Source organism: Tamandua tetradactyla, chromosome 20 (genome assembly GCF_023851605.1).
Source record: "Tamandua tetradactyla isolate mTamTet1 chromosome 20, mTamTet1.pri, whole genome shotgun sequence".
Taxonomy (NCBI): Eukaryota; Metazoa; Chordata; class Mammalia; order Pilosa; family Myrmecophagidae; genus Tamandua; species Tamandua tetradactyla.
Window position 1 is genome coordinate 59,132,426 of NC_135346.1, and position 16,561 is coordinate 59,148,986.

General features: G+C 58.8%; 1 protein-coding gene across 1 annotated transcript; it reads left to right on the forward strand.

Annotated features, from left to right (window-relative positions):
- Nucleotides 1-507: 507 nt before the first annotated feature.
- RGS14 (regulator of G protein signaling 14) lies at nucleotides 508-13,892 on the forward strand. Its single transcript, XM_077137758.1, has 16 exons — nucleotides 508-515; nucleotides 637-860; nucleotides 7,854-7,875; nucleotides 8,043-8,221; nucleotides 8,461-8,553; nucleotides 8,652-8,795; nucleotides 9,123-9,266; nucleotides 9,415-9,526; nucleotides 9,857-9,969; nucleotides 10,398-10,601; nucleotides 12,059-12,135; nucleotides 12,354-12,480; nucleotides 12,563-12,644; nucleotides 12,752-12,798; nucleotides 12,908-13,007; nucleotides 13,200-13,892. Exons 2-16 carry the CDS (start codon nucleotides 816-818, stop codon nucleotides 13,400-13,402), a joined length of 1,692 nt encoding a protein of 563 aa, XP_076993873.1. The 5' UTR covers nucleotides 508-515; nucleotides 637-815; the 3' UTR covers nucleotides 13,403-13,892.
- The last annotated feature ends 2,669 nt before the right edge of the window (nucleotides 13,893-16,561 follow it).

The window sequence follows — 16,561 nt, forward strand, 5'->3', positions numbered from 1 at the left end:
ACACGATCCTCTCTTTAGACTTAGCTCATGGGGGTGTTTATAAGGAGTTGGGCGGGAGGGCCGGGGGAGGACGGTCAGGAAATGGAAACAGGGAAGAAGCAGGGGCTGCGACTGGGACTGGATGAGGGTGCCTTCTACTGAGAACCTTTCCTGGGGTTAGAACGACTGTTCCCAGGGAAAAGTGTAGTCTCCCTCACCCCCCACATGGGTCCCATGGTGTGACGCTGTGTCTGTATATTTTATACAAAGGTCCTTGTCCTTTCCCTTTGTAAACCACATTTGACTTGGATTAAACCAATATAAACAAACAACCAAACAAAAAAGTACACGTGTGGACGTGCAGGTCCGATGCCTGCACACACGTGTCCACGTGAACCCCTGGAGGTGCCTGAGTGTACACTTCTGATTGCCAGGACTTCCCCTCTGAGCTCCCTGGGCCGGGCACACCGAGGCCTCTGCTGCGTGTTGGTGCCTGCGTGGGGTGCTGCCACAGCTGCGCTGGTGGCATGTGTGCGGTGCGCGTGAACCTGTGTGCATGCACGCGCGTGCCTGTGTGTGTGTGTGTGTGTGTGTGTGTAGGAAGAGGCATTCGCTCCCTCTTAGACCTTGCTTCTTTCTGTGGTTTGGTTTCTATAGAGACACTTCCTGTGGCAGAGAAAAGAGGTAGTGAGCTGGTGTTCCAGGATGTGAGGGCCCGTAGGAGCGGAGCCCGGCTCTCTCCGCCGCCCGTCCGCCGCCACGCGTGCTCCGGCCAGTGCTGCCCACAGCCCCCATGGTGGGCGCCCCCCGCGGTGGGGACCTGTGATCGCGGCGGCATGCCAGGGAAGCCCAAGCACCTGGGCGTCCCCAACGGGCGCATGGTGAGTGTGGGCTCCGGGCCAGGGCTGCGGGGAGGGGTGGGCACACCCAGGGAGGAGCCCAGGAGACACACCCGGCAGGGACAGGCAAGAGCCTGTCCGGCTGCCGGCGGCGGCGGGAGAAGTTGGGAACAGACAGCAGCAGACAGGTGGGACCTTCTAGGTGGTCCTGCAGGGGACCTGGGGCAATCCTGAGAATGTAGCCAGGACAGAGGGCACGGCTCTGGTCCGAACTCCACTGGTCCCTCATTTGGCACCGTCTGAGGCTGTCTGTATCCCAGGGGTAGCAAGGAGACCTGACATGCCCTTTGACCCCTGCTCTCCCCCCTCACGCCTCCAGGACAGAGGTAAGGGACAGCCCTGGCTGGGTCACCGCTTTTCCAGAGACTTCTGCCAGAACTGATCATCCTTAGGCAGCCTGTGATGGGTCAGCAGGTCAGGCAAGGTTGGGGGGTGGGCTTGTGCAATGTGTACCTGTTCTATCCAGGAAGGGTTGGGGAGCTGGGCACTAAGGTATCCCTGGCTGCAGCTGCCCCACCCTCATGCACCCTCTCCCTGGCTCTTGATCAGGGCAGCACTCTAAGAGTCCAGCTTCTCCATTTTCTTGGCACATAAGGCAGGCTATGTTGGGGCTCCCTTCCCTCCCTGGGCCCCCAATCTTCTTGGCAGAGCCCCAGCTCATCCTACCAACCCCAGGAAGCCAGACACTGTCCTGGCCCTCCACTACTCAGCCCAGCCTGGTACTGTGGGACAGAGACCCACTGGATCCAGGGGTCCTCTCTGAGCCTCAGTTTTCTCATCTGTAAAATGAGGAGATTGAAATGGATCTCAAAAGCTTGAGATGATGACATGGAATGATGAAAATGAGGGCCCTGACCCGTTGTGGGGGCTCTGTAAATATCAGCCTGATATCCCCTACATTCTCAGTCCTCCTCAAGGATCTCCAGCCTCACCAAGAAGCTGAGCCACTCCCCACCCCTCCACTGACTCCTGAGACCTATCTCCACCCCTCATCCTTCAGGCAGCCCTTTACTTCCCAGCCCCAGGCTCACTAGGTGGTTAGGAGTCAGACCCTCCAAATGTGACCCAGCCCCCCACCTCACTGTCACTATCACCAACCCAACTCTGAAAGCTCATAAAGGACCCCTCTTCCTTGTACTCCCAGCCCTGGAGACATGACCCTTAGCTAGCCCCCCCCCTGTGTGTCCAGACTCTGCAGCCCAGGAGGGGCAGGCCTGGGTCCACCCTGGGAGGGCTGCTCTCTTAAAGATGGGGTACATGGACTGGTGCTGCTGGAGCAGTGTCCAGGACTGCAGGCAGCTGGGGAGGGGTGGGGGAGGGCAGAGGCAAACCCAGCCTCTGCCCTCTCCTGCATCTACCCATGGTCTTTCCATCCCAAAGTCCTTCAGGGCAGGGAGGACACCCCAAGCTCTGTCCCTAGTCTCGTCAAGCCCTTGGACACCCTGGCTCCTCTCTGTAGCCTTCACATGCAGTTTCTCTCCTTGCCATTCTGAACTATCTGTGCCACCTCTTAGAAGCCTGAGGGTCACAACTCGGTTGCTCTCTGGTCAACTGGCAGCTTCCTGAGAACGGCCTTGCTGGGGCGGGGAGCTGTGGAGGGACATCTCAGCCTGGCACCTGGGCGGGGAGGTGGATAGAGAGGCACCTTTGGACCCAGCATCTCGTTCCTGCCACAAGTCCCCTCCAGAGAGAGCTCAGAGGAGTAAATGATGTGCTCAAGGTCAGCGGAGGGCCTGCATTGGACCCTGGCCAGTCTGACTCCAATTCCAGTGCTCTTCCACCTCCCCGAATTGCCTGACATCTGGGCCTCCACCCCTCCACCTGCCACCCCACCCCCACCCTCTGTCATCCCTGCTGAGGCAGCTCCACTTGTCAGCCCCTTCTTACTGCCACTCAGCTTGTCAGGCAGCTGCAGTGAAACCTGTCACTGAGAGACAGTGGCTCCCAGCCCTGCTCCCAGAACTGTCTTCCCCTAGCTCCAACTGCTGCTTCATTTGTTCGCTCACTCATTCATTCATCCATCACCCCTCCTTGGTGCCCGCCCTGTCCTGGGCACTCTAGGCTCAGGAACACAAGACCCAAGCCCTGTCCTCGAGCAGCTCCCACTCTGGCGAGGTCCCAATGACAGGGGCGCAAATCAGGAGAATGAAATTGGGGTTTGGGTGAGAGCCAGGGTTCAGGGATAATTAAAGGTCAAACGACAGCAAAGGAGGCTCTGACTTCTCAGCTAACTTCAGGCAGTGTGACAGAGAAGATCTTCCTTAAGGGGCGTGCATATGTGTGTGTGTGTGTGTGTGTGTGTGTGTGTGTGTGTGCTGTGGCCAAGACTCTGGACGTGGGGAAACACACAGGGGGCATTTGCAGGGATATGGGGCTGTTATCACATTCTGCACTTTCTGTCATGCTTGTGGTGGGGGTATGGGGGCCGCTAGTCTTTCCCACCCAATGAGACCTGCAAGGCAGAGACCTGCCCCTCCTCTGTGTTCTCGGCGTACGGCTTTGGGCTGGGCACTGGAGTGCAGGATGGCCTTAGACTGAAGTGTGTGTGGTGGAGGGAGGCAGACACACGGGTTTCTGGGTGGGCATCCCCAGAGATGATCCTGGAGCCTCAGTTTCCCCAAGCTAGGACGAGATGAGATGATGATGCAAAGTGCCCTGCTCATGTTCAGTAAATCAGCACTCTCATCAAAATCAGACCTCTCCAGAGGGCACAGTTCAAGGGGAGCCCCTGTGCTTTTCACCCCCAATTGACCTTGCCCACCTGGACCCCAAGGGTCAAGGTCCTGAGGCCTTCGAGTTCTCCCAGGTATGCTCCAACCCACAACAGGAGGCAGCTAGGGTGGGAGAAGAACACAAGCTCCAGAGTCAGGCAACCTGGGCTTCTGATCTCAGCTCTGCCACTTCCATGTGACATCTTTGGATCTCATTATCTTTGGCCATAAAATGGAAGTCATGATTCCTGTTGCAGAGGGATAAAGCCATAAAGATGCAGTGAGAACATAACTGTGAGCCGCAGAGGGTACCTGTCACAGTCAGAGCTCAGGAAGTGTGGGCCCCATCCTCACCTTAGCCTTCTTGGGTACCCATGGCTCCCCGGGACCCATATCCTAAGAAATCAGCATGGCAAACGGAAGCCTGGCCATGGGCTGGAGGTGCCACTAGTAACCACACCCTCCCCCTCCTCCTTCCTTCCCTTTTTCTCCCATTCACCCACCACTTCTCCTCAAGCAGGCTGGGGTGGGGCGAGGTGGCCAAAACCCTGGGCAGCAGGCATCTGTGTCCACTCTGCCCACCACAGGCCTAGTGCTTTCTCCCAGGACATCATGCAACTTTCGCAACAGCCCAAGAGTTCGGGAAAGCTGAGCCCAGGCTCCCCAGGGGAAAATGAGGCCCAGAGAAGGGAAGTTACCTGCTCCCTGAGTAGTGAGTAATGGGAGCTGGAGTTGGGCTCCACTCACACCCCATGCTCCCTCCCACCTCCAGATTTCTGTCCCTACCGCCTCTCACCCCCAGTCTCAGCCCCAACAGGTAGTGGGGCACAGGGGGCTCGGGGAGGGGAACTGGTGGCAGCAGAGCATGGCGCTGCCCAGCCGGCCGGGCATTCAGAGGTTAAGCATCCCTGGCAAAGGGGGTGCCAGGGCCACCAGGGAAGGCAGAGGGTCTCTCAGGGCTCCAACACCAGCTGGGGAGCACTGGGACAAGAAGACTGCTGTGTGAGGAGGGAGTGCACATCCATCCCCTCCTACAAACCAGGCCTGCCCTCCAGGGGCCTCCAGACTAGCAGGGAGAGGGGACAGAGTGTGGTCGGAAGGGGGATTCCATGAGGCCTGGTGTTTTGGGGGTGACTGATATCAACAAGCAGAGATTGGGGAGGTGGTTTGGAGTGGGGAGCCAGGGCAGATATCCAGGCAGAGGAAACAGCAATGCAGGAAGCAGGAGTGTATAGGGGTGGGGGGGAGGACAGAAAAGTTTGATAAAGCGTGGGGCAGAGGTGAGGAGGATGCAAATAGATGAGGCTGAAAGAGAACATTCCTCAGGTCCAGTTGGGAACTCCCTGGGAGCCGGGGAGTGGGGTCCGAAGGGTCAACGGGAAGGTAGGGCCTGAAAAGACACTGGGGCCTCTCCCTCAGACAAAGGTGGTGCGACGTTGGCTCAGTGGCAAAATTCTTGCCTGCGGGAGGCCCAGGTTCGATTCCTGGTACCTGCCCATGCAAAAAAAAAAGAAAGAAAACCTCAGAGAGGAGTGAGGCCTTCTGACCTGGGCACCTTTTGTCCTCTCTGAGGCTCCAGGCAGCCACAGCAAAGAGGGGATGGGGAGGGAGGTCAGAATGATGCTCAGATAACTGAGCATCCCTGGGGCTGACAGCACAGCTGCCGAGCAGGCTAGGGGACGAAGGACACAGAGCAAAGGCAGGTGCAAGGATGAGCAATGGCGTCTAGTTCCCAGGAAGGAAAAGAGACTCTGGGCCTCTGTGAGGAAAAGCCTTAACTCTCTCTCTCCTCACCAACATTCCCCCACCCACCCCCACCGCCTCCCCAACGAGTTGGGGCTCTCTCCTGTAGCCCTGGGCAGCACTGCCTTGCATTCAGGAATATGACTCTGACAAAGCAGGTCAGATGGGGGAGTGCAGAGGGTGGGAGGGCGGGGCTGGGGGAGGACAGGCAGGCAGCAGGGTGTGCTGGGGAACACAACCGGGGCGCCATGCTGAGCCAGGCTCTGCACCAACTTTTTCTCCATCTCAGCAACTGAGGCTCAGGATGAGCCCATGGTTATAAAATGAGGAAAAGGCAGGGCTGGGATTTGCATGTCAAAGCCTGTGCCCTTTCCTCTATGGTGGGGAGGTGGGGAGGGAGGGGGGTCATCAACTGAAACAGCTAGCAGGGTCAGGCACCTTTTAACACAACAGCAATACAGTAAAAGTTCTTGAACTTTGACCACATACCACATAATGTTCTAGGTTCTCTCTGTATACTTAACTCGTTTGATCCTCACAACAACACTTTAAAATCAGAACCATTATTTGCCCTGTTTTTTATACAGGAGGCTACTGAGGCACAGAGAGGTTAAGTATCTTGTCTCAGCTCACACAGCACAAATTTGAGCTCCGGCTGCCTCCCATTGCCTCCCATTGCCTCCACAAATAATTTACATGTGTCAAACAGGGCCCAGAGGCCACTGAAGAGAGCATGAACCCCTTCTGGGGGTGGGGGGAGGGCAGTTGCTGCTCAGTGACAGCCAAAGTTGCTATGTCGGAAAGAGGCTCAAGGCTGCTGAAGCATCAGTCTTTAAAAAAGGAGACAGAAAACTGGAGGTTTATATAAAAGTTCCTGATTTTAAATGTGAGAAACCCTTTTAAACTTAAAACAAACAAAAAAGACATTCTAAGAACCAAGATAATAATATCCTACATATTTTCAGTCCAGAATAGGACCACAAACAGTTGCTCTGGGACTGGGGTGGGGGGTGGTAGGCTCCCAGGGTGCTGGGGGTGGAGGGGTGGAGTAGGGAGCAGAGAAGCAGATTCTAGCAAGGAGGGCTGGAAAGAGATGTTTGCTAGACTATTTTCAGTGAGGATGGAAGGAGGGGTCGGCCAGTAGGAAGCTCCCAGTGACAGGGTCTAGTAAAAAATGTAGGAGGTGAGAGGGAGGGAGGAATTGGGAATGACTCAGGCCCTCCTATGGGAAGCCCAGGTGATGGGGAAAAGACAAGATGCAGGGAATCTAGTTCAGCACTTTGCTTTTGTGGGGGCGGAGGTGGATTCCATGAGGGACTGTCTGAGTTTTGAGGGGCTTGTGCAACATTTGGAGGGAGATGGTAGCAGGAAGTTGGCTATGCATGTCTGGAGCTAGGGATGTGTGGGCTGAGAGAAAGGGCCAAGGATAGAGCCAGGGAGGGGTAGAGCCTGCCGTGGGTCTGCAAGAGACTATGAGGAAGCTGGAGTTGTTGCTAGAAAGGTAGAGGGGGAATTGGGGCAGATGGCAGCAGGAGGAGTTTTGAGAGTTTTCCTGCTTCTATAAGGGTTGGGATGCCCAGTCTGAGGTGCGCACCGGGTGGGGGGGGGAGGGAGTTGGCCTCTACAGCAATGCTGGTCGCAGAGTGGTCCATGTATCAGCAACCTCAGCATCACCTGGGCATCTGTTAGAGACAGAGAGCCCTAAGTCCCAGCCCAGACCCACTGATCCTGAATCTCTGGATCATTCTCCAGGTCATTCAAATGCATGCTAAAGTTCGAGAGAACCACTGCTCTGTTCTCTTCAATAGCGTTCATCCTTTGGTCCGCCTGGGGCCGATGGGAGACCCAAGAGGAAGCAGTTGCAAGGAGGAGATCCTTTGGCACAGATATACCTCTCCTTCCTCAAAGAGACAGCAAGCAGTGACACGTTGACTTATCACACAGTTGCTGCCATTCTATATGCCGTAAATATATTAAACTCATCCCATCCCCACGGGAAGGAAGTTACTGAAATTATCATCATCCCAATTTACAGATGGAGAAACAGAGGCAAAGAGGTTCGGTAACCTACCCAAGGTCTCACAGCTAGTAAGTGGCAGGGACAGGACTAAAAGCCTCCGCTCCCAATTGATGCAAATGTTCTGGGAAATGATCATGATGATGAATATGCAACTAGGTGATGATGTTGTGAATTAATGATTATATGTTAAGAATGGTTTTTTTGTATATATTTTTTTAATTTAAAAATTAATAAATAAAAGTCTCAGCTCCCATCCACCCTGATGCAGAGCTGGGCTGGGGGAAAGGTAAGCCAGGGATGGCTAGAAGGGACCTGACCTGTGTCCTCAGGACACAGTGTTGGGCACATGTTGAGCAAGCAGTGACTTGGCTGGCATTGCCAGGCGTGGCCCTCCAAGCAGAGGAGAGCACAGTTCCAGCCCCTGGGGGCTGGGCCCCCAACCGTCCCCTTGGGAATCCTCGCTGGACTGTGCTCTGACTGCCAACCTTGGGTCTCTTTCAGGTTCTGGCTGTCTCAGATGGAGGTAAGTGACTGGGGGTAGCAGGGGTCTGGCTGCAGGGCCAGGTGGGAACAAGGGGCTCTCTTTCTAGGGAAGGTCCCTGGAGAGCAGGTGCCTACCTGGGGGTAGGGGTCGGGCCAGGGGCTGGGGAAGGCAGCAGGGCTCACCCTGACTTGTGTGTCCCCCTTCAGAGCTGAGCAGTACAGCGGGGTCCCAGGGCCAGGACGAGGGCCGTGGCAGCTCGCTCAGCATCCACAGCCTCCCCAGTGGCCCCAGCAGCCCTTTCCCCACCGAGGAGCAGCCCGTGGCCAGCTGGGCCGTGTCCTTCGAGAGGCTGCTGCAGGACCCGCTGGGCCTGGCTTACTTCACGGTAAGCCCTGGGTGAGACAGGGAGAGGGGAAGGCAGGGCTGGGGCATGAATGGAGCTGCTCAGGCTGGCCAGAGCAGCAACTTTTCTCTCCGTGCCTTTTGGGCCTTTCATTTTCTCTTTATACCTCGGGATAAACGGCCCCTTCGGTCTGGCTGCCCCTATCTGTCCCAGTCTTTTGCCCATGTCCCTTGACTTGATCTCCGTGCCTCTCTGTCCCCCTCCCCCCACCCCCTCCCCAGGAGTTCCTGAAGAAGGAGTTCAGCGCGGAGAACGTCACTTTCTGGAAGGCCTGCGAGCGCTTCCAGCGGATCCCGGCCAGTGACACCCAGCAGGTGGGAGAAAGGGGGCGCTGGGGCAGCCGGGTGGGGACCAGGATCCCAGCCAGGCCCGCGCGTCCCCTGACCTTCTCCTCCTGCTCCTCCTCCCCCAGCTAGCTCAGGAGGCCCGCAGCATCTACCAGGAGTTCCTTTCCAGCCAGGCCTTGAGCCCCGTGAACATCGACAGGCAGGCCTGGCTCGGGGAGGAGGTGCTGGCCCAGCCCCGGCCCGACATGTTCCGGGCGCAGCAGCTGCAGGTGAGCGGGCCCGGGGGCGTGCCGGGCTTTCGAAAGCGTGGCCTTGGAAGGGGGAGACTTAGAAGCGGAGTGGGGTCAGGTCCAGGGGCGGAGCCAGGGCTCCGGGAAACGCTTCGGACAGAGCGAAAGACCCCGGCAAGGCCTGGGTTAGGGGCCGTACCCGGGGCTGCGGGAAGGAGGCTGGGGCGGGGCCCGGCGCTGCAGGGCGAGGGCGAGGCCGAGAGCCGGAAAAGGTGCCCATCCGGGTCGGCAGCGGGTGGGAGCGGCCAGGGGCCCCATTCCTAGTTCGGGAGCAGAGCGCCCCCCTCGGGCTCGCTGTCCCCGCAGATTTTCAACTTGATGAAGTTCGACAGCTACGCGCGCTTCGTCAAGTCCCCGCTGTACCGCGAGTGCCTCCTGGCCGAGGCCGAGGGGCGCCCCCTGCGGGAACCCGGCTCCTCGCGCCTGGGCAGCCCGGACGCCACGAGGAAGGTAGCTTGGGCGGAGCGGCCGGGGACCGCAGAGGCCCCCGCGGACTGCGTGCAGGAGGCGCGGGCCTGGGTGCGTGCAGATCGCGGGCGTGCGGTCTGCTGCTACCCCCCGCACCGCGCGGTGCCAGCGCCTTCCCTTAAACCCGCAGAAACCGAAGCTGAAGCCCGGGAAGTCGCTGCCGCTGGGCGTGGAGGAGCTGGGGCAGCTGCCGCCCGCTGAGGGCCTTGGGAGCCGCCAGCTGCGCAAGTCCTTCCGCAGGGGTGAGGGCAGGGCCGGGAGGCAGCGACGAGCGGCAGCGGGACTTTGGGCAAGCTTTGGGAACTACCCCCCTTCTTCCTTCTTATCCCACCGTCAGCCTGTTAAGTCTGGGAAAACCCAAACCCTGTGACCACCACGCTCCCTTGGGGCGATTCCGTTCCCCGGCTAGACCGCAGAAGTCCGGGGAGTCCCCAGAGCAGCAACGCTTCCAGGGACCCAAACCACGTGGGATCCCTGCTGGAGGGCGCCAAACCAAATCCAGAAGGGGCTCGGGCAGAGGGGTGGGTGTGCGGAGGAGGAGGCTGTTCCCGCTCATTGCTCCCCTCCCCCAGAGCTGACCGGCGGGGCCGCAAACTCTGGCCCGCGCCGCGAGTCTCAGGGCTCGCTCAACTCCTCCGCCAGCCTAGACCTCGGCTTCCTTGCCTTCGTGAGCAGCAAATCTGAGGTGAGCCGACTGCTGGGGGGGCGGGGGGACTAGAGGAGGCGACGGCTACTACTCAGGCCAGTTTGCATGTCTGTCAACCCTCAGTCGCTTCCATCTCCTGGCTTGCTCTGCGCTGGGGAGCCCTCAGCCTTCTTCCTTGCTTCCCGCCCTCACCACGTTGCACACCGTGCAGGGGCACTGGTGCATATCCTCTGTCTGGCCGCGTGTGACCTGTTGGGGGGGGTGCCCATCTGCTCTGGCGTCTCCAGCCTGTGTGTGAGTCAGTAGGCGGACCTGTGTGGGTCCCCATTCATCTGGGTGTGCATATGTGTGTTCCTGTAGGAGAGTGTCTCTTTGCCTACAGGTGTGCCAGGTGTGCCCTTGGCCATGTGTGGGGCCCAGTGAGTAGGCACGTGTGCATATCCCCCCCACACCCACTTCCTGTCCAGAACCACAGGAAGAGCCTGGGGGGCACAGAAGGGGAGAGCGAGAGCCGCCCTGGGAAATACTGCTGCGTGTACCTGCCCGATGGCACAGCCTCCTTGGCCCTGGCCCGTCCTGGCCTCACCATCCGTGCCATGCTGGCAGGCATCTGTGAGAAACGAGGCCTCTCCCTGCCAGACATAAAGGTGTACCTGTTGGGCAATGAGCAGGTAGGAACCTGACCTGGCTCCCCACCCCTCCAGCCCCCTTCCTGATCCTGACCCCAGTCCTATTCCTGTTTCTGCCCAGCCATGACCCCAACCCCAACCCCAGCCCCCTTCCTAATCCAACCCTGCCCCCTTTCATCGTCCCCTTTCTAACTCCAGCCCATCCCTACAACCTCAACCCCAACTCCAAATCAACTCCAACCCCGGCTCCTCATGCAAGCCCAGACATCTGTCCTCACCCCACAAAATCCTATCTCCCATCCCCATTTCCAACTTCACCCATCCTCCTCACTAGGATAGTCACAGGGAGAAAAAAGTATATGTGTGTGTGTGGGGGGGGGGTTGCTGCTGGAGCTCCCCCACCCCCATCATTCCCAGCATTCTGTCATTCTCACAGTTCCATTCCTGAAATTGCAATTTGGGGGAGAACTTGTGCCTCCTCTGCCATCAGGGGCACCTGACCTCATCTAATGCGCAAAGCACTTTCCATTTGGTGCAAACTAGCATCAAACATAAAAGAGGAATCTAGGGAAAAACTTGCTTTAAACAAAACCATCCAGTAAGGAGGAAGCTAAAGGAGAGATGCTGCATTCCAGGAGGCCCATCAGGGTCTCATTCACCCAGTTAGACAAGTCCTAAGGCCCTGCCAGGTGGGTGGGCAAAGGGGCCCAGACCTGGGATTTGCTCTCCAGGCCCACAGACTGTAGGTGAGCCAAGCAGGATGTCACTGGGTCCAAGCTGTCAAACCGCCAGAGAGAATTTCTGGGGAGAAGGTAGACATTTCTGGCTGGATTTCATGGAAGAGGCAGCAGTTGATGTAGATGAGGAGGAGCTTGCCTGGCAGAGATGAGGGGGGAGAACATTCCAGGCAGAGGGAACAGCCTAGCTTAGAGGTGGTAAGTACAGGGGCCTGGCACGTGGGGGTGTCAGGGGAGCAGTGCGCAGGAGCTGTGCCTGTGCTTTTAGGCCACTGGGGCAGCCACCAGCACCCAGACAGGCTTTCATGTCAGGCTAAATATAATTTCTCCACCCACACCCCACCTGTCCCTGCAGTAGGGCACAGGCTGAGTGTCTGGGGGAGGCTGGCCCTGCCTGCCCCCTCCCAGGGCTGGCACAGGCAACTGGGGCCTCTGGGGGCATTTTGTGTACCTACTGGCACCAGTTACATCACAGCCCTGTGGACTCACAGCAGTCTTGGGGGTGAGCTTTGGTGCCCCCTTCTGCTGTAAGGAGACATGAAGTGTCCCTAACGTGGGGATGAGAGGAGTGGACTGGTGCCACACAAGGGACAAGGCCTGGGTGACTGGCTGACCAAAGGTGGGCAGTGGGGGAGGAAACGCGTCCAGCGGGGGCGGGTGGACCCCTCGACGGCCATGAGAGGAAATGGAGGTGACCGCCCGGGACCCTGGGGATGGCTCCGGGAAGGGGAGGGATTCTGAGTCCCTGCCTGGCAATCGCAGAAGGCCCTGCTCCTGGATCAGGACTGTACGGTTTTGGCAGATCAGGAGGTGCGGCTGGAGAACAGGATCACCTTCGAGTGAGTGTCCCGCCCTGCAGCTTGGGAACTCCCGGGTCCCAACACTCACATTCAGCCGGGTGCAGGCTCCTAACCTCTCCTTCAGGCCCCGCCCCTGGCGTTGACCACGCCCCTAGGCTAAGGCCCCGCCCCATCGCGGTCCTGTCCCCGGGTGGGTGGTGGGAACCGCTGGGCTGCCTGTCCGCCCTTTGGCAGCCAGGGTGGGGGCTCCCGTGCAGACTGGAGCTGGCGGCGCTGGAGCGCGTGGTGCGAATCTCGGCCAGGCCCACCAAGCGGCTGCACGAGGCGCTGCAGCCCGTCCTGGCCAAGCACGGCCTCGGGCCGCAGCAGGTGGCACTGCGCCGGGTGAGCGGAAGGGCTGCGGGGCTGCGGGGCGGGGGGCGGGGGTGGAGCTGGAAGGCCGCAGGCTGCTGACCTGTCCCCGCAGTCAGGTGAAACACAGCCGCTCGATCTGGAGAAGCTCGTGAGCTCGGTGGCGTCCCAGAGGCTGGTTCTGGACACTCTCCCAGGTAGGGGGAAGCCGGTCCCGGGGCTTGGACCCCGGAGATGGCGCGGGCCCAGGAGGACGGGAGGGCCGGGCGGGAAGCGAACCGAACCTTGGCGCTCTCTGCCGCAGGTGCGAAGATCCCCGAAGCCAGCGACTTAGCCCCCCACGGCGGCCAGGTGAGCTGGGGGCAGGGCGCCCCCTTCGGCCCGCTGCTATCCCCCCACCCCCCACCCTCTCCACCCTCTCCCCCACTCTGGCTGTGACTCTGACCCTATGTTTTCGCAGGGTGGCCGGCCCAGAACTCAGGACAAGGCGGTCCATCCCAACTCGCTGGCCCCGGGGCCTGGTAGCGCTGCCGGGAAGCGGCAGACCTGTGACATTGAAGGCATGTTGTGGGTGGCAGGGACTGGGGACCACAGGGACTCAGCCAGTGGGGTGGAGAGTTTTGAGCTGAGGCTGGGCACCATTGGCTGGCTGGAGGGTATCCAAGTTGGGGTACCAGAGGGTCAGGGAGGGGAGCCCTGGTTGCAGGAGCTAGCCTGGTGCCCCCAGCGACTCTGCGGCTGCCCCCCCCCAGGCCTGGTGGAGCTGCTGAATCGTGTGCAGAGCAGTGGGGCCCATGACCAGAGGGGCCTTCTGCGCAAAGAGGACCTGGTGCTTCCGGAGTTCCTGCAGCTGCCCACCCCGGAGGCCAGCTCCCAGGAAGCCCCACCACAGACTGAATCACAGGCCCCGCCCAGGGGGGGCCCCTCGGACTCCACTGCCTACCCGGCCCTCTGACAGCTGGACAACAGTCCAGGCCGGCTGCATGGCACCCGGCGGGCCGAGCATGCTGTGGGTCCGCTCTGCATGCCCTGTCTGTGCCACAAGTGTCCCTGGCCCCTTCCTGCCGTGGGCAGGCCCACAGGAAGAGCCAGGAGGGGGTGGAGAGGGGCTCATGGGAGCCACCACCCCCTCCCCACGGCTGCCACCACCTGGTCCCACACAGACTCACCCACTCACCCATCCCTTGCAGCCAGGTACAGGCATGTCTGACACGAAGGGGCGGCGTTGGCAGTGCCAGCCTCCCCACCCTGTGCCAGGCCTGAGCAGGGGGCAGGAGGAGGGGCCGGGCCCCTCCCCAGGGAGCTGATCTAAGTCAGGTGCAGGCGGGCAGCCCCTCCCTCCACCTACAGAGACTGTTCTGTACATATGGATTTTGCAGTTGGCTTTGGGGCAGCTGGGTATGTCCTGGATGTATGATATTGTTATTATAATAATTATTATTCTGCCACGAGGTGTCTTCCTTTTGTGCCAGTCTGCCCAGTGCCCTCCCTCCTTGCCCCTACCCCAACAAACCACATCGCCTCTGTCACTAAGGTCAGTGCCAGGAAGCTCTTGGGGACCTCAGGATGTGCCTTCTGACTTCCTGTTGTCAGAACCTCTGTTCCTGACTGCACAGAGTATTGGGGGGGTGGAGGAGGAGGAGGAGGTGTGAGAGAGGCAGAAACAGAGACAGCGAGGGGGAACGAGGCAGGGGAAGGATGCTCCCTATGCCGGGCCCCTGCTGGGCAGTGTGCTGGTCTGTGGATCTGGTGGCTTTCCTCTCCCTGTGCTTGGACATGTCCCCCAAGTGCCTCTTTGGCCATATTTGGAGCCCAGCGTGGGAGACACTGGTTGCTGTGTGCATGTGCATGTGTCTGTGTGTCTGTGTCTCTGCGTGTGTGAACCGGCCGATTCTGACCCTTGCCTGCTTTGGCTGGGCAGTCTTCCGTGTCCCAGGCAGCCATACCCCACCCAGTCAGGGAGAACAGGGGGGACCTCCCAGAAGAAGGGGCCCAACCTTCAGGGGGACCCAGCCCCAGCTCAGAGAGGTAAGTGCAGAGAGAGAGGGAGCAAGGGGTTGTGGGAGCCTCCAGAAGCCTCCCACCACCTATGGAGAAGGTTCTGTGCCTGTGGATTTGCACTCCTGACTGCACCAGACTCATCAAGCAAGCCCTCTTCCCTACTTCCCTGTGCTAGTTAGATTCGGGTGTCAGCTTGGCCAGGTGAAGGCACCTAGTTCTGTTGCTGTGGACATGAGCCAATGGCATGTGAACCTCATTTGTGGCTGATTACATCTGCAGTTGGCTAGGAGGCGTGCCTGCTGTAATGAATGCTGTTTGACTTAATTGTCTGGTGCTTAAATGAGAGAGCACAACTTAGCACAGCCCAAGCAGCTGAGCATACCTCATCTCAGCACTCGCAGCTCAGCCCAGGCCTTTGGAGATGCAGGAAGAAATCAACCCAGGGAAAGTTGTTGGAACCCAGAGGCCTGGAGATAAGACCAGCAGAGATTACCCTGTGCCTTCCCATGTGAGAAAGAACCTCAGTTGAAAGTTAGCTGCCTTTCCTCTGAAGAACTAATGAAATAAATCCCCTTTTATTGAAAGCCAATCCATCTCTGGTGTGTTGCATTCCGGCAGCTAGCAAACTAGAACATTCCCTCTGCCAGGAACTCCCCCACCCCACCCCAATCACACACCCAACTCTTTCTCAACCTTGACTTTTCGTGGGAAAGATCAGTTGGTCTTGCTGACCCATCCCTTTCTCCAGAAGTAGAACCCAGACCTTCCTGGAGGGACTTTGGCCCTCGTCCCTCACTCGGCTCATTTTGTTTGGCTGAAGTGAACGCCCCTCCATCCCCGGCTGCTGGGGTGGCCGCCCGGCCTCGGCCTGACCTACCAGAGTGCTATGTCTTTCTCTCCAACACGGTTCCTTTCAGGGGAGGGACCCTCTGACCCAAGTTGTCCCCCTCGGAACCCCAATCTTGGGCATTTCCATAACCTGGGCGTGGCAGGTTTCGAGAAAGGACCCGCCTGGAGAGAATCTGCTAATGAAGCCAACACAGGGAAGCAGAACTGAGTGACCGAAAGAGATTCCGGATGAAATTATCTGAAATCTAAATTAGGTCCAGCCCAAAGTCAGCAATTCCTGCACTTTCCCATCATGCAACCCAGTGTGTGTTGGGGAGGGGGATGTTGGGGGATGCACTTGTTACTGTGAGTTGGGGTTCTAAGACCTGCAGCCATGAAAGTCCTGCTTCACTGAAGTAAGCTTGAACACCTCGGACAAGCCTTCGTTCCCTCACCACGCTCTATAAAATGCTCCTCAGCTTTGTTCCCTTTTCATTCCATCCAGATTCCCTACTTCACAGCCCTCACTGCACTCTGTAATGGTCTTGTTAACTTATTTTCTACTCACTGACAGTAGAAGGTCAGGGCCCCCATGGTGGGGACTTTGTCTTTTTCTGTCCCTGCTGAATCCCCTTGGCTGACAACTGAGGGCACAATCTCAGGTGGTCTTGATGAAAATTGCAGGGACAGCAGGCCCCCAAATCTGTGACAAGTGTTGGGGGGGAGCTGGGAGACCATGCCCATGCCCCTGCCCTCACCAGCCACAGAACCATCTACCCCCAAACTTCCTGGGACCTGAGCCTTCTCCATTGTGGGAGGGCAACCCTTCCATGTGCCCCAGTATGGGGGGCGGGGCATTGCACCAGGTGAGAGATGGGATATCTCCCCCAAGGTGGCAGATCCTGTAGGCCAAGCCCACCCTTGGCCCAGCCTTGTACCCCTGTCATTCCTAGACCGGACAGGATGGTCCCTTGGGGAAGGGAGTCGTGGACCAGGCAGAAGGGCCCCTTCAGAGCTCAACCCCCTCCAGGAGAGGAAGCCACATGTACTGAAATCCCCTAGGTGAACTCACTCCCCGTTCTTACCTCGTTTTAGCCCTCACAACAAAACAGCCTGAGGGTGGGGAGAGGAATGAAGCTCAAGCTGCAGGAGAGGAGGTCCAGGACCCTCTGAGCTGGCTGAGTCCAGGATGTGCCAGAGAGGGCGTGGATGCTGTAGAAAACCCATCTTAGGGGGATACAGGCCCCCCTGGTGGGAGTGCACACTGATGGGGCTACTCTGGGGG

What these genes read in the sequence shown, in the direction of transcription:
- RGS14 (XM_077137758.1), top strand. Translation starts at nt 816, where the DNA reads ATGCCAGGGAAGCCCAAGCACCTGGGCGTCCCCAACGGGCGCATG. An exon ending in AGCAGGTGGCACTGCGCCGG is followed by an intron (nt 12,481 to 12,562) that starts GTGAGCGGAAGG and finishes CTGTCCCCGCAG; the next exon opens with TCAGGTGAAACACAGCCGCT. An exon ending in GGTTCTGGACACTCTCCCAG is followed by an intron (nt 12,645 to 12,751) that starts GTAGGGGGAAGC and finishes TCTCTGCCGCAG; the next exon opens with GTGCGAAGATCCCCGAAGCC.